Source organism: Grus americana, chromosome 17 (genome assembly GCF_028858705.1).
Source record: "Grus americana isolate bGruAme1 chromosome 17, bGruAme1.mat, whole genome shotgun sequence".
Lineage (NCBI taxonomy): Eukaryota > Metazoa > Chordata > Aves > Gruiformes > Gruidae > Grus > Grus americana.
This window is the reverse complement of record NC_072868.1, coordinates 14,437,947-14,459,330: the sequence shown is the minus strand read 5'-3', so window position 1 is coordinate 14,459,330 and position 21,384 is coordinate 14,437,947. Positions and strand designations below refer to the sequence as shown.

The window sequence follows — 21,384 nt, the reverse complement described above, 5'->3', positions numbered from 1 at the left end:
ACGTTGGTTAGTCCCTAAAATGGAGCGAGCAGGGTTCTGCTCATTTAAAACATGATTTAGAGGCAAAAAGGCTTCCTGGCTAACAGCTGCTGGTTTGTGAATGGACTGGAAGGCGCCGAATGCTGGCAGCACGGAGCAGGACTGAGTGCAGTGCGCTCTCCGGTACCCCCGACACATCACCACAAGTGCTCCGTGATGCCTCGAGAAGCCCACTCGGACCTCCAAATCATCACCCACCCACTCATCCCGGAGCCCAGACTGCTGGGGCCGGCGTCCTATGATCTAAAATGGCAACGAGAGCACTTTAACCCATAGTGCTGCTCATGAACCTCGCCTGCACAGCAACCCTCCCTTCCTCCAAGCCGTACGTGAGCTCCTTGGGATCCTCCGGCTCCCTCAGGGCGTGGGGATGGTGCCAGGCTTGAAGCCCCACCACTCACCTGGGCCCTGAGAGCCGGCGGGGACAGTCCTGTGCCACCCCCCCAGCCACGTTAGAGCTGCTGACATCGGGGTGTTTTGAGTAACTGGGGTCTGAAGGTAGAAGGGCTCCAAACTGGGCTCAGCTGGGTACTTCAGGGCCTGCGGTCAGTCACCGGCGAGCGTTCCCTGAAGCCAGGAGAGCCCCACAGGCCAGGCAGCGGCACGGCGTTGAAAGCAGCCGATTGCTTACCGTGGGGAAAAATTAAAATGTTCCAACCCAAAGCAGCTTCTTTCCAGCACTGGACTTGGGGGTTCCCCTTTCCTGGGCTGCAGTTATGCTGCTTTCAGTCATGACTAGCGACGTTTTCCCAAGCGGCCGTCAGCTCGGGGCTGCGTTGCAAGCAACCGGCCGTGCAGAGCATTCAGACGTCCCGCTGAAGTTCACGGGAGCTCCCTGGCTCCCCCAGGTTAAAGCCAAGTTTCCATCGCTTGCCCATCGAAACCGGCTGGAGGGCTCGTTTGTAAAAGCCGGGGGGCCACGTTCAGAAATGCGGCCACCTTAACCGGGGCTTGCGATCAGCCTGAGAGCAGGGCTGGGGAGAGCGAGGGCTTAGGCAGAGCTGAGAGCCTTCGGGGATTAGTAACTACACGCTCCTCAGTCCCGACAGGGAACCCAAGGTCTGGGTGAACCTACAGGACATCCTTCAGAAAGACAAAAAGAAAACCCCCTGCAAACAGTTAAGTTTTCAATCATTTTAATGTGATCACTGCAATTTGACCACAGTCTCAGAAAGGAAGAAACTCACACAAATTATCTGTGCTTAGGATTTGAGTCAATCTACACAGTTCTTGTTGATTGACGGTTATTCAAGTTAAGACCTTCTGACCATCAGTGATGTTCTTGGCTGAAAGGCAGGATCGCAAGTGTTGGACATATTGGTGCAAACCAGGAATGCTTCTTCTGGGATTAAAGCTGCGACACCTGATCTACTCAAAAGAAAACAGAATTGTACACGCACACATGCACACACAGACCGAGCATGCAAATACACCGGGAACCAGCTACAGCTTCACGGGATAAAACACGTCGTGGCAATACAGAGGTTGGCCTGTTATTCAGAAGGCTACTTAACAAGGAAGGGGGAAAACCACACCAATATCAAAATCTGAGAATATTCATTTTCCAATATTTGGGAAAAAAAATAGGAAGAGCTTTTGAAATTACAGTGTGTTGGCAAACTCTGATTTTTGGGTAACAAAGCAAAAGGTGAAGGCAAATTTTCCAAAGTATTGTAAAATTTATTGTATAAGTATTGCAGCTTTTAGAATGACATATAATTGCCACTATTGGTTACTGTTACACAATAAGCGTTTACAACAGATTTTTGTAAATTGGCATCAGAGTACATATTCATACTAAAACAGCAAAATATAGATAAGTACTGCATTGCATGTGCTGTCAATAGTTTACATAAGTTTAAACTTGAACAGAACTCAGGATACAGGACTGCCTATAACAAACTCCAAAGCCAAAGCAATGCAACTGGAAGTTTAAGAAAATATTAATACAATGAAATGTGTCTATAAGGCAGACAAATTAGGACTTTAATGTTGTCCTTCATGAGCTTCTATAGTACAGCAAAAATTTGAAGCGCGGTTTCTGGAAAACTTCTTTTTGTCTTTTGTGTTATACATAGAAAATCTCTAAGCGATAGAGAGACAGAAGAGATTAAAAATTCATTCTGTTCTCGCCTAGCACTGTTAACGCTACACATCTGGATTCAGTCTTTTCCCGATCCTTAGTAAAAATGTTGGGCTTTTATTTCTTTATTTTTTAATATAGCAGTTAGTGCAATTTTGTGGTTCAATACACATACAAAAGGGTGATTCTCCAGAAAGCAATTGGATTTCCTCCTACCCCCACTTCAGATAGAATGAATTTCGTTAACGCTTACGGAAACAATGCACTAGATTAGTAAAGCTGAATCTTCGAACCGGTGAAATCGAGGGTTGTGAAGGGAACACAAGTTTTACCAGGGTCAGCCCCAAATAAAACCCATCCTTCCTCACCATCCTGATCGACAAAGCCACGTTCCCGTTCCAGGCCATTAAGATTCGGGGGCACTTTAAGGATGCTGTTCGCCGTACAGTAAGCTAAGAAACTCTGTAAGATTAACGACCCCTTTTAAAGCTAACGCGACTTAAAAACTTTGAGCAAAAAGGCAGGCTAGGACGAGAGGTTGCTAAGCATTAGCAATGCCTTGTTTCTTCTGTATTTGTTTAAAAATAAATCGTTCTGAAGGGGCCTGAACCTCTCTGCTGACAGCTGCAAGATGCTAGAGACTCCTACGGAGCAGGACCACGGTCCAGCTTCTGGTACAGTTCTCTCCTGAGCTGCACGAAGGCCAGAAGGAAACGAGTAGAGACATCGGCAAGGGTGTGCAAAGCAAATTCTCTGCCTTGGTGGCAATACGGGACGTGGGAACGGGGAGAAATGGACCCCGAGGCGAAAAGTAACATTAAATAGTAATAATAACAATAACAACAACAACAACAACAATAATAATAATAATAAAAAAGAACAGACGGTTATTTCTAGACACCCATTCAGAACTTGCAGTTGATCTGGGCCCCAGATCTGGTACCTGCACTTGAAATACAGAGTTCTCGGGACTGCAAAGCAGAGGGATGGACAGAGGAAAGACAAAAGGTGACAACTTGGCTCCGTCGAGGTGGACTCGAGTTGCACCCGCTGCCTGGCACCCAGGGCCCCCCCTCCCCAGGGCTGCAGCCGCTCCCCAGGGACCTGCACAAGCAGTGGGGAAGGTGGCAGCTTGGGTTTCGTTTGTGCACGGCACGGACCGAAAGGCAGCGTTCACAATAGAAATTTGGTGTTGATGAGCCATCCCATTTCACACTCATCAAATTCCCCAAACTAGAGAAAGAGGTAAATGAAACCGGACCCAGGAACTCAGCAAACTGATCACTCAGCTGCAGACGCTTGGGGCGATGCTTGAGAAAGAAAAGCTCACACTGGGAGTGGATTGGGGAGAGAGAAAAAAAAAATAGGGGAAAAACCAGAGAATCGGTTGAAATTTTGAGGACTTCAAAGCACGAGAGCTGGGTTTAATTGCACTGCATTTTCAGACCCTCTCCCACTACCCCTCCGCACCTTTCCAGACCCTATCCCCCCCCCGACCTCTCCAGGGGGTCTGGTGGCCGGGTGACGCGCCAGTTCCCTTCCCTAACGACCTGCAGTCCCCGCCACACCTCCCTGTTCGCTGCTCGGTTTCGGCTGTGCGATGCGTATCCCACCCAAAACCTGCTGAGGTAACCAGGGTTTTTTGTAGCAAACAAACTAGTCTAGATCACAGAACACCACCCCTCCCACCCCCCCCCCCAAAAAAAACCCCACCCCCAACAACCCACCACCACTATTCACGCATTTTGGCTCAAGAGGGCAGTAGATATTATATTTCAGTTTCTCTTTTGGTTGGTATCTCATTTACAATATCCACCACAGTTTCCTACCTCCCCGGGTAGGATAATGTGCATAAACGTGGTCAAGTTCCCTTACAACGAGTCGGAGCAGAGCAGCGGGCGCGGGGAGCTGCTCCGGGGAGCTGCTGGGAGAGAAGGGACTGGAAAATTGAACGCAAGGTCCAAAGGAGCAAGAGACCAGACGCTGGTTAACTTGTGACGCTAACGATGATTTTGTTTTCCCCCCCTCTTTAAAAAGGGAGGGTTACTCTTTCTTTAATAAGGCACTAAATAGACATGTTACATAAAGGAAAGATACATTTTAAAAACTCGTATAAATTCATCACTTTTGTACCTTTCACGACAAACTAGATTTATTCCTTTGCATGACTTTTTTTTTTTTGTGGCTTTTTTTTTTTTTTTAGGTCATCAAAATTTAGGTTACACGACTGTAAAGCTATGACGATTTCAAGAGCTGTGGAAAAGCAGTTTGAAATATTGAGAAGGTACAGGACTATTTCTAGGCAAAAATAAAGCAAAAAATAATGATCAAACTTCAAGTTCAGCTATTCACCATTTTCTTTAAAATATATATAAATATGGTTCAAATGGTCAGAACTTCAAAACCGTTCTCAGGGTTTTTTGTGGGGGTTTTTTTTGTTTTTTTTTTTTCTTCAAGTAATAGAAAAGTTGCTTAAAAACAATAGTTATTGCCTTTATATCTTTCATTTATGTCACTCTACTAGATAGCATCCTGCGGAAAATGAAATCACACCTCCTTGTAAAAGCTTCGCTCTCCGTGGTTCCCCTACCGACCCTTCCTCGCGCTCGGAGAGATGCTCTCCCGCCCGGGGAGATGGGACCGGGAACAGCTTCATCCCTTTTCTTTTCTCTCTCGCACGCGCTCTCGGGTTTCTCACTCGCTCACTCCATCACGTACAAATTCACCACGAGGGTAAAACACCTACCAGACACCTACGCAATATAAAAATGTAAACAATAGCATAGTAAGACAAAATGCTTCCAAAAAACCAAGATAAATTAAAGACGCACGACGCCGGGCGCGGGACCGTGGGTGGGATGCGGTGGGACCGTGCTGCTGCGGGTGAGGGCATCTTCGGAAGAGGTAAAGGGGGTTTGCTTCTAAAGCCTTAAGCGTATTTCTTTAGCCTTTAATTAATACATCACAGGAGCAGATTCGTTTCCATCTACTGTATCTGACGCCTCTTTAGCTAAGATAATAAAGTAAAAAATAACGATGACCGGAGGCAGCCCAGGGGATGGCGGAGCTGCGAGACACGGCTGCGCCCGTTCATCCCAAACAGAGGTTTGGGAGGTTAATACAAAATGAAAATGCCTTTCACCACCACCACGCTTTTCCGCTCGTACTTCCAATGAGCTATTTAAACCCCAGCTGAAAGGCAGCCGGTGGGCACGTTACCATTTACTCACAGTAACTTCCACAATCACCGCTTTAGCTCCAAATAGGGCCCTTCAGTTGAACATTGAAAGAAATAAACCAAAAAACACTTTGTTCCTTCAGACACAGAAGTTTATTCTCACCCCCACCACCCCCCTCCAAAAAGTTAGAGGTTGTCCAAAAAAAAAAAAAAAAAATCAAGTAATTTTTGTCTGCTTCAGTCATTACTGACTCTCAGAAGCAGGGAGTTTTTATTTTACCTTTTTACTCCAATAATCCTACGGGATGAGATACAGACACACACCAACTCCTCTTGCTTTGTAGGGAATGTATAAAGCCGTGACTGTCGGCGGCCACGTGCAGGGACTCTGGAAATTAAGGATTTGCATAAGATGCAGTCTCGCTCACCGCTCCTCCCAGGGCTGGCATCTCCACTTCAGCCTTTTTCCACCCCCTTCCAGCTACTTTGTTCTTCACTTCCACATATATATATCCCTTAACAGGTTCACGGTAGGTATGATAGAGGCTTTGACCAACACAAGCACTGACATATTTATATTAAAAAATAGTGCAAAATTTCAACATTTATATAAATAACTCTAAACCCCTGCTTTTGATTTTTTTTGTTTTTTTGTTTTTTTACAATGTAATACACGCTTTTTGAGTTGGCACTCAAAAAATTGCCATTTTTCTTCTAGTTCAGAAAACAACTTTTTTTTTTTTGAATAGGCCTCTTCTAATACAAAAATACTCCTGCTCCTTACACATACACTTTCTCTTATTTTTAATATATATTTATATATTTATATTGCAGATCTTTAAACAAAATGTTTTTTGTGCAAATATTTTGTCTTTAAAGATAAGTGAAATAATCAAACAAAAAAAAGCATTCACACACAGCTCAACTAGAAACCAAAAAAAAAAAAAAGACTACAGTTGATTTTTTTTTTTCCTTTTTAAACGTCTAGACACAGCTCAATAAAGAAATGTTTTTGCAAGCTTGGTAGGCTTGTGCATTCAGACCAGACATAACAAGTAAATATTTATACATGGAGAGATGGGGAAGGGCTTTTTTTTTTTTCTTTGCTCATCTTCCTCAACTCTCTCTCTCTCTCTCCCCTTTTTCTTTTAATGACAAGTGCAGAGTGTTTCATTTACTTTCTTGCTTTTTTCTCTTTTTTTCCTTTTCTTTTTTTTTTTTTTTTTTTTTTTTTTTTTAAAAGGGGTGCCCTTTTTGTTTCTCTTTCTCTTTGTTCCACGCGGTTGTGCTCTCAAGGCCATTGATTTGTGAATGATGGAGTCTGCTGCCCTCCAAGATGGAGGGCATCCCGTTGTTCTGCTGGTGCTGGTAAAACGTCGACCCGGGGTAGTGCCCTATCACCTCGCTGTACGTGGGCGGTGGTCCCTCCATCCTACCATTGCTCCCATAGCAGGTCGCGCTGATGCCAGAGTTACTGCTGGGGGGGCACGGCCCCCCGTACACGGAGTTATCTATCAAGTCACTGTCGAAGATGGTTCTGTTGGGGGGGGCCCGGACCGACTCTCTGTTGAGCTCCATTTGCTGCTCGGGGTCCCGCAGCTGCAGCGTGCAGGGTCCCTGGTACGGGGGGGGCTCCTCGCCGTCCGAGAGCGAGATGGTGGGCGGCAGGTCGATCTCGTGCTGCATGTAGGGGTAGGTTGGCTGGAATCTGTTAAAGCGGTCCCTCTGCAGAAAGGATGGCACCGCCAGGCGGTCGCTGGGTCTCGGGGTGTAGATTTGCTGCTGGAGGGGAGAGAAAGAGGGTGAGAAGCACGAGACGCTGCAACCCAGCCCAGCGGGAAAGGCGCCGGCACCCGCACCCCCGTCACCCTCACCTCTGTTATTCCATTCCCCGACACGGTGCTTTCTGAAGGCCACAGGCTTCCCTCCTGCAGGGGAAAGGAGAAGAGAGCGCGGAGTGAGTCTGACCGCCAGCAGTGGCTGAGCTCCTTCTGCAATCGGCGGGTGCCAGGTCTGACCCCGCACCGCAGCCCCGGTACGACGCTGCCGCCGCCGCCGCCAACGCGCTCCTGCCCCGGCTGCAGCAACGCGCAGCACGGACCCGCTTCCGAACAGACGACCTGCTCCAGTAAGGGCAGCGGCTGTTCTCATATACGTTGGGTATCATATGGGTATACGCTCAGGGTATTAGCACATTAGCACTGAAAACACCACTTCTGATCAAAATTTCCCTCCGTTTTCACCTCCATTTACATTTAATAGATCACTTGCAGAATGAATGATGAGAACGACACCAGCAAACAACGCTCTCCCATTTGCAGACTTCCCCCTCCCGCCCACACCCACCCAGCGTGTTTCTCTCCCTGGTTCAAACATGCCAGAGGAGTATTTTTCTATTTGTGATCCACGAGCCGTGGGTGATTCACAAGACATCAGAAAATGCTCCATGAAATAATGACAAGATTTTTAAAAAAAAAAAAAAAAAGAAAAACCTCACACCCACATTCTGATGCACACAATCAAGGAAATCATGGGAAAATAAAGATAATAACTGAATAACCAAATGTTAAGCCTAATTTCGATTTGGGAAAAAAATAAAAGAAATCTGTAGCAACAGGATGGTTCTAGAGTATTTTTTTCCCCAAAAGGATAAACGTTCCTTGGCTTAGACTGAGGAACTCTGGTCTAGAGGCTTCCTCGCACTGCAAGCATCGCCCTGATCCCGCAATCTGAGCCCAGGCGCCAACAACCCCAGGCAGGACAAAGCCACAAGCCAATTTCCCCCAAACCATGAGATTAGTTTACAATTCACGATCAAAACAAACAAAGGCTCTTCCCATTTGCTGGTGATACTCTGAGCATACACAGTTCACCCTAGACACTTTTGCCTTAAGAACTAAAACATTTAAATATTGCTAATATTCACATACAGCAACATCCCTCCGGGAAGGGCTGGAGGAAAACATGCCAGAAGGCTCGTAATTATAACCTGGAATAGATGGCACTTCCCAGTTCCTTGGAGGTCAATCTCCAGTTCTGGCACTAGCAAGTCAGGCACGGGCAGAAGTGTTTACCACCAGTGGAAAGAAAATGCCAAGGGTGTTTCTTCTCCCCCTGTCTCCCTTCAAGGCGTCCATCCAACGGCCGTTCTCCGGCCCAGCCTGCGCAGCAGGGCTCTCTGGATGAGCCAAACACAAACTTTCCTACTCTGAAAACGCCTATTTTTTTAATAACCTTGGTGGCGCTCCGGGCAGCCCGGTGAAAGCCTGTAAAAAGCTGCAACGCTACCGCAGCGCCGTGGACACCTTCACTGGTGAGGTCAGAAGGGATTACGCCTGTCTGATGCTCCCTGGAGCTCACCCAGCTGTGAAGCACATCTGGCCTAACACCAGGCTGCAGCACGCAAGGCAGAACGTTGCTGCGTACCTTTGCAGCTATCCCAGTAAGCGGCTCCGCAGCATCTCTGCTCCCCCCCCAAAGCACCCCCGAGAGCAGACAGACCGGGGGTGCCCCTGCGGGCAGAGCCAGCCCCAAGCCCCGCGGCAGCAGCCTCAGCACCCTTGCACCCCGCAACACACATCCAACTGCCTTCCCCCCGCCCCCTTTTTCTTCTTTATTTTCCCCAAATTTGCAATGTATTTTCTCTCGCGGCATGGCACGTGGTATCAGGTATGGAGAGAATCCCATCAGGTTCCTGGTTTTGAAGCTCGGCTCTGCACATAACCCTCAAGGCAGTCCTGTTGCCAGTGCAAGGAGAACAGTGATTTATAGGGAAATAAGACGGCTCAAATTCTTCCCACTTCTCCATGTTTTTTAGGGAGCATCTCCTTGGAGCAGAGGGTAAGTGCCGCAGTACCAGCATCCTCCCCGGCTACAGCTAATGAATGCGCTGGTTGAGCCGTGGGCTGCATAGCCCTTCCTGAGCAATGCAACGCCGTGTTTTATACAGACCTTGAGACTTCCATACGCAACTGTTTACACAAGCATCAACTGTTTAGTCTGGTCCATTTTACATGTATTTCTTGCCTGCAGGGATAGTCCACAGTCAAATTCCCCCAGCAGCAAAAGACCCAAGAGGAACTGCATCTGCCACAGATCAAACCCTCGCCTCTAACCCGCTGCTCAGCCCCGGCGCCGACACCGAAGGGCAAAGGAAGGATTTCCAGCACACGCTGCCAGCCCTTTGCTTCGCCCCAAAGAATGCCGAAGCAGCGGGCAGGAGCGGGAAGCACTTCGAAAATTGTGTTTACTTTGCCACGTCCCTGTGGCAGACTTCCTGAGCAGCGAGTACCCCGCTGCCTTCTGCTAGATGTTTTATATTTAACTTGGCAGTGGGCAGTGCCATGGCAATATCCCATCTGCTTCCCCCTTTCCCAGGAGTGATGTCAGCCGGCTCCCGCGAGGGCGGCTGCAGCCCGGCGCTTCCCGGTGAGCTGGAGCATCGCCGGGCTCAGCTGGGGCTTCCCGCTGCGGCAGGCGATGGGGAGGGCACGCACACACCCCTGCGTGAGCTGCTCCACCCAAAACGTCCCCTATCCCTAAGCACCCACTCACCCAACGCCTGCACCCAATATCCCACCCGGGCGTTTAGAAGAAAAGCTCTGGCTCACACGTTACCTCATCTGTTTGTACAGATGAGGTCCAGGCACGATGCTCTGGGCAAGAGGCGGATGCAAGTGCAGCAAACCAGTAGAAACGCCATTAAAATGGGAGCTGCAGAGAGATAAGAAGCAGACAGGAGATCCATTTTCTGTAGGAGCTGGATCTCTGCAGCTGTTATTAACCACTTCTCCCGGGACTGCAGGGCTTGTCCCGGACACGCTTACGTGCCCACGGCTGACCGACCACACTCACCGCTCACCGACACCGACCCTCTGCCTCAGACACCACTGCGAAGCCCATCTGGGTAACGGCGCATCCCTCCTAAAGACTCAACAGTGGGATTAAAATTGCTGGAAATCAGTAGTCAGAGGAGGGCAAAGCCTCAGAGACAGAACGCGTACTCTTAGCCTTCGCCCTGTGGCCGTGGGATGGGCACACGGCCCCACCGTGCCAAGAAAACTGCACTGCCCCGTGAGGGAGCGTCGCCGCTGTAAATCCTCCTCCTCGGGGCTCTCCTCACTCACCTCTGATTTTCAGAATATTTAGGACTTGAATTCATCTCAACAATGGCTGAGTCTAGAAAGCTACGGTTTTCTGAAACGAAAGCTGAGATTCTGCTGTCTGAAGAGCAATATGGCTGTAAAAGCCTGCACAAGTATTCCAGGACTCACTGCAGAACCTAAAATTACTTTTTGATTTCTTTTTAGAGATCAATCTTCGACTTCTATAGAACCACTTGTTTTAGTAATGTCAGAGAATTTTCTCTGTAAGGCTGCATGGTGCAGATTAAGTCTCTGAGCCTTCAGGAGGACTTAATGTTTTCCACTTTGTGTGACAAAGCTATGCTTGGAAATTGCATTTAAACTGCTTTTGCTTGGGGGAGTGGGATATCACTGTTCCAAAGGTGCAGGGACAGTGCCGTTCTTACTGCAAAAAAAGTTTTTAGTAGCATTTCTTAAACATTCTTAGTTCTGGAAAAAGAAAGGTGCTTGTTGTAAGGAGACAGAGTTTAAGCACAGCAAGAATGGTGATGGAGAAACACATGACATAATACAAGAATTCCTTGCTAGCAAGAACTGCATTTTAAAAAAAAAAAACAACAAACCCTTTAGGGAAATTAATTTCTCCTTCAGTTGTAATTTTTGAGCTAAAACAACAAAAAAAGGACAACTCGGGCAGACCTAGCAGCATCCTGACCATGGGATGAACTACTTTAATATTTCAGAAGATGAAAAAGCGCATATGCAGCTCCGGTGCCCGTCTGCGGTCACGACAGCAAAATGAAGTTTGGGATTTCAAAAGCCCAACACCAGTTCAGCGCAAGTTTAATGGCTTATGGAAACCGGTATCCAGTTCGGCGCAGCCTTTGCCTGCCAGCCTTCAGCGCTCGTTTAGAGCGGAGCTGTTTTCTACAACAAGAAACGCCGTGCCGCAGCCGAAAGGAGCTACCTTTCAGCTCTTCGTTACGATTGATCCCACGGTAACGAGCTTCCCGCTCAGCACAGAGGGGCTCTCTGTCCCGACAGCAGGGCGCGCGGGGCACGGGGAAGCCTGGCCGCCGCTCCATCACCAACGCTGCGCTCGCAGCACAGACACGGGCAGGGAGAAGGGGAAGAATTATAAAGAGGGGAAAAAAAAAAACCAACCCAACACCAAAATGGTACATTCGCATTTCTCTCCTTAGCTCTGAGAAAGGTTTTGAAGACTCTGCATCCGAGGTGTAGGAGAGGCATGGAGGTAAACCTTTGCTGAAAAGCCATTTTATTGCTGATGTATCTGAAGGCTGAATAAATAACGGAGCTGTTTTAGTGCAGGGACTGGGCCAAAAAATGGCTGGAAGTTTTGGCCTGGTGAAATTTAAAAAAAAAGAAAAAAAAAAGGGGGAAGGCATCATTTTTAAATAGTCAACAATTTTTGATTCAACCTAAAATTTTTCTTCAACCTCCATGTGATTTTCTCTTCTTTTTCCATGTTAGCCTTCTTTCCTCTTTGTAAAGAAAATGAAAACCAGGCCACTTAAAAAAAAAGAAATTGGTACATTAAAATAAAAAAGGCTTGACCTGAGATTTGCTTTGAAAATGTAAAATGAAACATTTGGGTATTGTTCAAGTGAAACATTCTGGATATGATAAACCAGTAAAAAAACCTGAAGAGGGGAAAACAATCTTTCTGCTATTTTTAATAATTCACGTGCTCGGATGCCCACATTCTGCTGCTGTTGGAAGCGGGGGCACGGAACGGTAAGAAGAGCATAAGATTTGTGTAACTCCAGGAGGAGCCCGGATACGTGCGGGGGGTTTAGCTCTGATCCCCAAAGCAGGCAGGGGCTCGAGCGATCACCACCCTCGCGCCGGCTGGTGGAACGCGGGATCACGCGCTCCCGGCACTTTGATCTTGTTGCAGAGCATTGACAAACCACCGCGAGCCGAGCTCACTGTCGTGCCCTCCAGAGATGCGCTCCGCAGCCCACGAAACGAAAGGTGGGTTAATTGAGCAGGGGGCTTGCATGGCTCTGCTTCTCAAGGGGTTTCTTCCTCGCTTGGGCACAGAGCGTCCGATAAGGGACCTTCGTCTGCTGTGGGCAGCGGGTGACAGAGAGCAGCTACGGAGCAGAGGGACAGCCTGCACCCTGGGTGTCTGCTGGCTGGACAGCCTTCAACCGCGCTGTACAGAAGACTTATTAAATAAGATGTTAGATCTCTCTCCCTCAAAAAAACGCTACCACCCCCCCCCCCCCAAAAAAAAAGAAAAAATAGAAGATAAAAAAAAGCAAAAAGAAAGCAATCCCATATGTGATCTTTCTCCTGCAGCCAGCATGGATTTGCTACAAGAGAGCATGGCAGACCACAACAAGGCAGCATCGGTGTGCTCAGCCTGCCCTGGAAGCCAGCAGAGGGGAGGGCGTGAAGCAGTGACCTTGAGGAAGCCCTATCATCTAAAGAGCTCTGAGATCCCTCAGCGTGAACGTAACAGTACACGATATCCCTGCACAGAAGACAGAGCCATGTAGGCTCTGTGGTGAATAGTGCACGCTCACCTTCCAAGAAAACGCGCTGTCTTTTCTCTATAGGTTCTTTAAGTCTCTCTGAGCTCCCGCATAAACCAACGCCTGCCTCAAGGCTGGAGAGGCTCCTGCTCGAGTCCTCGTCAGAGGTACAATTAACACGTTTCTCCTCAGGCTGTTATGAAGCAGGGAGCCTGGGTTACACAGGGAACCTCTCGAGCATCCCTTTGGAGAGATTTCTGCTTGCCTGGCTGACAAGTGCTTTCTGACCCCTCCACCACAGTACTGGCAGCACCACTAGTGAAAACTGGAGAGAGTCTTCCAGGATTTCCTATTCTCTTCAAGGCAGGCAGCAAGTTTTTATCCAGCCATTTGAGACCTTCCAACTGGAACCACCAGAGACTCAATAGTTTGGGGCTGTTAAAGGTCAGGCACGTGCACCCCAACCAGCTGAGGGTACGCGGTGGATTCAGGAACAGGACACACCAAGAAAAGCCTCGTGCAGTTATTTTACTGATGTAAAGTCTGAACTGCAAAGCTCAGGGCAAAGGCTGAGACTATGGCTATCCATATATTACAACATACAGCACCCTAAAGAGCCAGAGGCATCCCCAAAACGACCCCCTCCCCCCTCCCCCAAAAGCTGAGAGACAGAAGCTGATGCCAAGACCCAACCTGGAGGGAGTCTCTTCATGCAGAGCCAAGGGGCCATGGGCAAACACGCCCCAAACAAGCGCCTTTGGCTCTGATGTTTCCCCAAGGTCACATCATTTGGCAAACGGCGCAGGACGACGTGGGTTGGAGGAGCAGGATGGGACTTACTGATGAGAGGTTCTCGTCTCTCCGCCTCCCCTGGCTGTGCCGGCTGATGAAGGATCGCGCAGAGAGTTTGTAGTGGTTCAGCAGACACGTGATCACCACCACCATCACCATCATCACCACCACGATTATGATTATCTGTACAAACTCCAACTCCGCTGCAAGAGAGACAGACAGACTTTAAGCCACCAGAAAAAGCAGCATGTAATTGAGCGCACAAAAGAACTAACGTGGCCGAGACACCGATGACACCGTTGCATCCTTCCCCCATAACGCTCTCACACAGGCATACGTGGGTTCTGCATGCTGTGAGCTCAGCTACTTACTTAATAAAAAAATCATTAATTCACTTTTTTCAGCGTCACAGAAGAGCATCTAGGAGAGATCTTTAAAGACGATCTACAAAGCTGAGTGCTCCCAAGCTACAATGCAGACAGGACTCCCCAACGCCCTCCCAGCTCAGCGTGCTGGATGCCCCCACCGCCGGCTACAAAACCAGCAGCATCTCGGTGCTGAGTGTGCCTCGCTCGGGGCCACGGAGCCACAAACCAGCGTAAGTCAGCCTAATGAAACAATTTAGCTAAATGCAAGCTCAATTTCTACAATTCTCTTCCCATCATCATCACTCCTTCCTCCAGACAGGACCAGACCGAAGTCCTCCTTGGCACACCCCGGCACCAGGCACACGTTCCCTCTGTCACAGGGGGTCGGACGGTGTCACGGGGAGCCCGTGGCACGGCACAGCACAGCCGGCACGGGTGCTGGCAGCCCCCCTCTCCCCGGCGCCAGCCCATCCGGGCCACGTCCCGGAGCACCAGACATCCCTCGGCTCAGGGCTCGGCCAGCTGACAGTGGCAGCTTGAGTGGCTTGAACTGGCATATAGGAAAACTGCCAAAAATCCTCCAAACAAACAAGAACGAGCAAACAACAGACTATCCGGCTAACTCCAGAGACATTTGGCAGGAGGCAGTAAGAAGCCGCTCCTAAAACTTCCTAAGGAAATAATTCCTCACACCTCTCTGAGGCTAAGGAAAATCGAGTACTGGAGGCAAACGTAGCGCTGGGTCATTATTTCCGTGCATTTGGCACCCAGAGAGCAGATGCCATCCCCGAACCGCTCGGTTGCTCCCCCCAAGACCCCTCGTGCCAGCAGCACCCCAGGGCTCGCCGTGCCCGGGACCGGGCAGCAGCAACTCCAGTGCTCATCGTAAAGGAGGGGCCAAACCAGCAACGTTCAATAGTTCTGGGGATTTAAACTTTGTTTGCTTCTCAGTAGGGACAGCTATAAAATCCAGTTTTGGAAAGCTGTGCCCTAAGCTATCATGAACGCTGCATCTGTATTTTATCTATACAGATACACACATATATATCTGCAGATCCATAGGAAGACCCATCATGCCTCGAAGGGCAGCATCACACCGCTTGTACCAGCTGGGGTGGCTTCTGCTGAGTCAGGCAAATTTAATTTTACTTTTTTTTATGGAAAGTTTTCTCCTGGCAGGTGGCATTTAAGCGCCAGTAAAAGCAAATAAATGTCAAGAAAACAGTCCAGGTGGTGAGTGCTGCCAGTTACCTCGGAGCTCATTCTGCTAAACAGCAGCTATTTCTGCCATTGCCCAAAATGCTTAACCAGCTCTGCCCACCACCTTCAAAGAGCAGAATTATGCCTGGAAAGCAGGAGCCTTATTTGTCACTTAAAGTGCGAGTGATCTGGAGCCCATATACTTACAGCACCCCTAAAACACAGCTGCCCCTACACCAGGAGATTGCACGCGGGGTGGGAAGAGAGGGATTAAAAGCCAAACATTGCAAAGGAGTTTTGCCTTAAAAGATGCCTTATAGCTAAGGGCATCTTCTTCAAAGATGGGTCTTTCACAGCAACCCCAGCAAGGTGCCCAAATGCCACTGTAAGGGGAAGAGCCTGGAAAAAAACCACGTTCCCAACAATTTATGATGCAGCCCCAAAGCAGTGGCACAGCTCACCCATGGGAATGACAAATGACCAGACCCCAGTGCTGCCACGGGTGCCCCGTGCTGGAGGAACGGGCTGAAACAGGAGCTTGTTTCTTCTAAACACAAAGCAGATTAACCAGACGCACAAACACACCGAAACTTAAAGGGCTGGGAAAAGAGGGCGATGCAAAACCATTAAAAGAAGGCACAACGTCTCTTCCCACGTCATCCCCCCAACGAAGAGCGTCCCTCCGCAGCCCAGAGGCATGTCCTAGTGCCAGCTGCGCCCAGCGGCACTGAGAGCATCCCTGCCGACCTCCAGCACCTGAGCGGCGGGGTGCAGCCCTGGCATCCCAGCCAGGCATGGGATGCCCCACAGCTCCCCCGGGTGCTCTGCAGGTCACCCACGAAGAGCCAGAGCCCAGGGGGGCACTGACCCAGAGCCCCTCTGCCTCCCCTACACGTGGGCAGCAGAGCAGCCACCCAGCTTGGGTGCAGAGCCCGCTTTTTGCAGAATTCATTACAGAAAAGAAAAAACAAAACAAAAACCAAAAAACAAGCAAGGTTTTTAGGAAGATGAGTCAACCTAGCCTCAAAACGCAGCATGTGCTTTGGCCACAGTAAGAAAACACAAGAAAAAAATATAAATGAGGCCAGTGATGGAAAACTTCTTTTCTGTTAAAAGAGGTTATATTTCTGAAGAAAAACAAGACCAAGGCAGTTGTAAAGGAAAGTTCTTTTCCAGGACAAGAGGTCCCTTACATGAACCAAACCTTGCTAAATTGGCCACGGTACTTTGGTGCCACAGGTGAGGTTTTGGCCATCAGGAAGCGCTGCCCTAATTCCTTCCTAGGAAGGAACACACGAGACGTGTCATTTAGAACCGACCTCAGCCAAGCTTCCTGCGCACACGTACAGGCGTATAACGAGCAGAGCCTGAAGCAGAAGAACGGGTGAGAATTCCATCACGATCTGGGACAACACACCAGCGTCTCATCCATCCCCATCCAGCCCTGAACGCTGTTTATTCTGGCTCTGGGACTCCTGTAATTGGGGTGTTACAAAACAGTTGCCAAGAGGTGCAATAGTAAGGCACAGTATGATCACCAGAACGGAGGGGACGCTGCTTTCCGGCAGGGATGCTCCTGCTGCCCCAATCGCTCCGTCCCATGTTCTCCTGGAGCTGGAGCCCCCAGGGACCACAGGGCGAGGCCGGGAGGCGCAGGCAGTGTTCGGCCCCGCATCACACCTCGCTCTTCAAGCTCTAAGCTGGGTTATTTCAGTGTGGAATCCAGTCAAACGTTACGGCAATCACACTGGTATTATCAATAGAAGAGTGATTTTAGTATCTCGCTTTGTGGGAGGAGGGAGGACAATTAAGCTGCAAATTAACATGCTGTAAACAGGTTTGGTGAAACGTGTCTGAACGATAAAACCTGATCAGCTCCTCCCAGTTGGACTTTGGCCTTTTCATGCCAACGACCTTGCTCTTCTCCTGATCCTGATCTCCTTCGTTAGCACAGGGAAGCAAACAGCTCAATCGCTACGCCGGAGCACATCTACCCTTGCCTTGCGACACAGCCGAGGGCTCGAACGTTTAAGTATTGTATACGAGAAATGCATCTGCCCTTATGTCGTCTTTGGTGGTGGTGCTGAAATGAGAATTTCTTCCCACTGCTGAAGGTGTACATGAGGAGGCCAAACCCAAGAACCTCTGCTCTCGGCACCAGCAGGAGCTCCGGGAAGAGCAGAGGGCACAGAGTTTTGCTCTACCTCAAGCCCAGCCTGTGTCAGCTACGTTGAGATGAGCTTTAATCCCAAGAACGCTCATGTTGCCTAATCTGGCCTTTGGAAAAAAAAAAAAAATGAAATAAAAATCAAACCAAACCAAAAAAAAGCCCCACACGCTCAATTTGTGCTTTTCAAGTTTTAAGAGACTCTTATCCACTCGAGGCACCAAAGTTTCTGCCAACTCTGCCTCTGTTTTAACTTGTCTTCGTGGGCTTCGTTTGCACAAGGGGGAAAAAAACCCAACACACTGGAGAGCTGGATATACTTGGTAAGATTTTATCCAAGCAGCTCAGTCAAACTAATGAAGAAAGATCATTAAAAACCCAAACTTTGAGTTAATATGTTATTATACAAGTGCAATTCAGCTGCTATGCTAATAAAAAGCCTTTGGGGAATGAAAAACAAGCCAAACTGCAAAGCACATAATTTATAATTCTACTGGTATTCTTAAAAACACACACACAACAAAACAAGAAAAAAAAATACTCAACACATTTTGTATTTGGCTTCCTAATCATTGTCACTTTTCAATTAGAAGAGACCTCATTCCATTTCTCTCTGTAATTTTCCCCAAGGGAAGTGTTATAAATGCACTAGGCTTTACAAGATGGGCATATTCAGCCTCCAAATGCAAAGTAAGGTCACACTAATTTAATTTTGCATAATTTTTACTCCAGAATACGTTTCAAACTAACAGGTTCAGACATCACATTTAAGTGACACAACCTGCTTTTCTGTATTTTCTGTCTAGACGCTGCAGCTTTGGGAGTCAGTCAGCACGCATGCAACTGTTTTGCAACTAAGCATTTTTCCCCCAGATTCTCACAATCCTGAAACTGGATATTCGTGATCGAGTCAAAAATCACTTGTCACGTCCCACTCTTCAAGTTCATTACCCACTTGCCACTTTAAACCACATGTGGCCTTGAATAAGGGTTTCACAGCAGATAACAGCGTTACATTAACGAACGACAGGAGACCCCACCGTTTCCCAAAGGCTGCGGACTCCGCACCGCGCAGGCTGCGGCCGCTCTCCTGCTCAGAGGGCTTTTTGTAGGAAGGCAGCATGTGCCCTTGCTGCCCGGCCACTGAGACAAAAAGGCTCTAAAACATCTGAAATGTATGAAAATGGCAGCTGGCTGGCAGCTGGCGCGGAGGCACCTCACCGCTATGGCTGCTGGGGCACCTGGCCCCGCTCCTCCCACCAAAGATCACATTTACGGCTCGATAAAAGCAGCTGCAGAAAGGTGCATCTCAGAGCTTCTTCAAGTGCCCATGAACAAATTGCTCAGCACCCACAGGTTTAAACTTTATAAATATTTTTGCAAGGAGGGAGAGCTATTTGAGTCAACGGAGCACTGAGCCTCTGCACACGCTCACGGCTCACAGCAGCCGCAGGGGAGGTGAGGCTATGATATACTTTAAATGCATTTCCTTTACTTTTTACAGCTATTATACAGTTCATAAAATGCTTACTATAAACTTTATTAATGCTCTTCCTTCCACACAGAGTATCACTGCTGAAGACAAATGCTCCAAAGCACTGGCAAGTATAAAGAGGAGCAGAAAAAAAAAAATACACCTGCATTTTGCTGCAATAACTACAGGCAATCCAGCTATCATTTACAAGTGGACAGAACACCTTTCAGACAGGGTCTCAGCCAAGATGACCTTTGCTTTCAGCTGGGTATAATGCACATCTGGAGGTCAAAACAGTTACCTGTAAGCTTCAATTACAATTTCTACATATATTGGAATTGCGTATCGTGTGAGAAGTGATGAGAAGTGAAATTACTCAGGAGATAATGGCTAAGCTGAACAAATGTAGCTGCATGAGCCACAATTCCTAAGAAAAAAAGTTTAAAAAAAAAATATGCCAGTCATCATAAATGCTACGGTGCACCGTGCTAAAACTCAAGTCTATGCTGCTGAGAGAAAATTAAAGCAAGCAGAGAATCCCCTGCAGAATACTTTGCTTCTCCTATGTTCACTTTCACTTCCTCTGGGTATTTTTATCATTAAAACCCCCTTAGTTCTGACTTGAAACAGATTGCTGGGACAGTTCAAGCACGATGAATCCGATCACAAGCTCACACGGACTACCAAAAATATGCTCTTCAGGGTGTGGAGAAAAAAACTCCTGCTGCTGATTTCATCTTCTGAGGACATCAGCCTGGTGTGAGGCAACCCAATGCCCGGCGTCACGCCAGACAGGATGAGATACCTCCCGAGCAAGCGTCGCTGTTGAAAGTTAATGAGCCATGAGTTAATTTTTACCCAGGACGGATGTGATACGCACTTCAGCCTCTGGATGCTCCTGTGACGGTCCCTCTGCATCAGAGCCCCATTATCACTCGTTTTATTAGCATTTTTTTGGAAAATCCATCTAAAATGGTGTTTTGAGGTTGCTCCAACACGCCTAACAGAGAGGAGAGCTGGTGACAGAGGCAGGTGAAGCTTCATCAGGCTTTGGGAGCGTTGGGCATTGCCCCAACAGCTGCCATAGCGCAGGTCACAGAAAAGGCAAAAACCAGGCTTAAACCGAAAGCCTAACTCCAGTGGTTTCCCCTGATCTAGAAACTGATGTGAATTTGAGTAGTAGAAAAATCCAAAAGGAAGTGAGTAAGAGTCAGGGAGACTAAAAAGGGGCCGAGAACAACGCAGATTTTGCTATTTCGGAAGTTTCAGAGAACTGTGGAAACAGCCTCTGCCCTGACTCACGGCTGTGCCATCGCTGCCCCGCGGGCGCTCGCTCCCGGCAGCCGGGCTCCTCGCTGGGCAGAGCCGCCTCACCCGGCCTCGGGCGTCAGCCCACAGCAGCGCAGGGACCCTCTTGTTGAAGACCCTCCACAAACACCTGCAGACCGAGATAACAGGCTCCTTGTCTACACCGGGATGTTACTCTGCAACCCAGCTGTATGGAAATTTCCATTTTCCACCATACGCAGGGACTATTTTTAATTACGTGTCACTTATGTTCCCAGAGAAACATCCTGCAAGTGCCTAATGCAAGAGCCAAGGAACTCCACCGCATACTGGGCCTTCACCTCCGGTCTTCACCTTCTCCAACACGCTTACAACTTTTACACCAAGACTGAATGGGATAGTTTTGTAGAGAGATTTCTCCTGCTGCCTAACGAGCCTCAATAAAACAGGCAGAAACAGATTGAGACTTTTCCGACCTTCCTGTTGAAGCACAAGAGACGTAACCAGGCCTTGTACAAACCTGGGCAGCATCTCTCTAGCCCCCGGAAGACGTGGGCTAAGGATCACTTCTAAGGGCAGGGAGCTTGAGCTCCCTGGCCCCATCCTGCCCCCACAGCACCCCTGACCGCCCCTGCAGGCGCCCACGCAGGGTTTTAGAGCAAAGCTCTGCCCGCAGCGGTGGGCACGCCACAGCCTCCCTCCTCGCTCAGGCAGCAGAGCCACAGCTTATGGATGAAGTCAACGTACAGATATAGGGGGTGGGTGCTGGGCAATGATGCAGTTAAGGTCCCCAGGAAGCCAAGGTGGGCAAGCAGGTGGAGCAAAGCTTGGCACAGGAGATGCGCTATGCCAAGGCGGAAGAGTGCTCACCCTGACCCCGGGCACCCAGATCAGCTGCTGAGGGGTGAGCCCAGGCTCCCAGCCCATCCATTGCAGAGGGACAAAGTCTTTTCCCAGGTCACTGAGCCCAGGAACAAGACCTGGCGCTGACTCAGCCTCGCCGAGGAACCCAGTCCCTCCCGGGACTGCAGGAGCATGGCCCTTGGCACGGGCGTGGAGCCAAACAGCTCACCGGCAACAGGATGCAATTACTGGGCACAAATCTATCGGCGTGGACGGGGAACCCGCAGCACAGGGCACCCGAGCCCTCTGCCAGCAACCAGCCCTTGGCGAACACGTGCCTCCTGCGGGGTGGCAGCAGGATACCT

At 48.8% G+C, this 21,384-nt stretch overlaps 1 protein-coding gene across 4 annotated transcripts in view; it reads right to left on the bottom strand.

Moving 5' to 3' along the window:
- Positions 1 to 3,852: 3,852 nt before the first annotated feature.
- PMEPA1 (prostate transmembrane protein, androgen induced 1) overlaps positions 3,853 to 21,384 on the bottom strand; it is a 49,491-nt gene continuing 31,959 nt past the window's right edge. For 2 of the 4 annotated variants that reach the window (XM_054846013.1, XM_054846015.1), the window contains 3 exons: positions 13,729 to 13,883; positions 7,175 to 7,228; positions 3,853 to 7,082 (listed from right to left, as the gene is read on the bottom strand). In XM_054846013.1, coding sequence (XP_054701988.1) covers positions 6,537 to 7,082; positions 7,175 to 7,228; positions 13,729 to 13,883 — 755 coding nt within the window. In that variant the 3' untranslated portion in view covers positions 3,853 to 6,536. The remainder of the gene's footprint in view (positions 7,083 to 7,174; positions 7,229 to 13,728; positions 13,884 to 21,384) is intronic. The other 2 variants (XR_008579691.1, XM_054846014.1) reach the window with 2 other exon arrangements.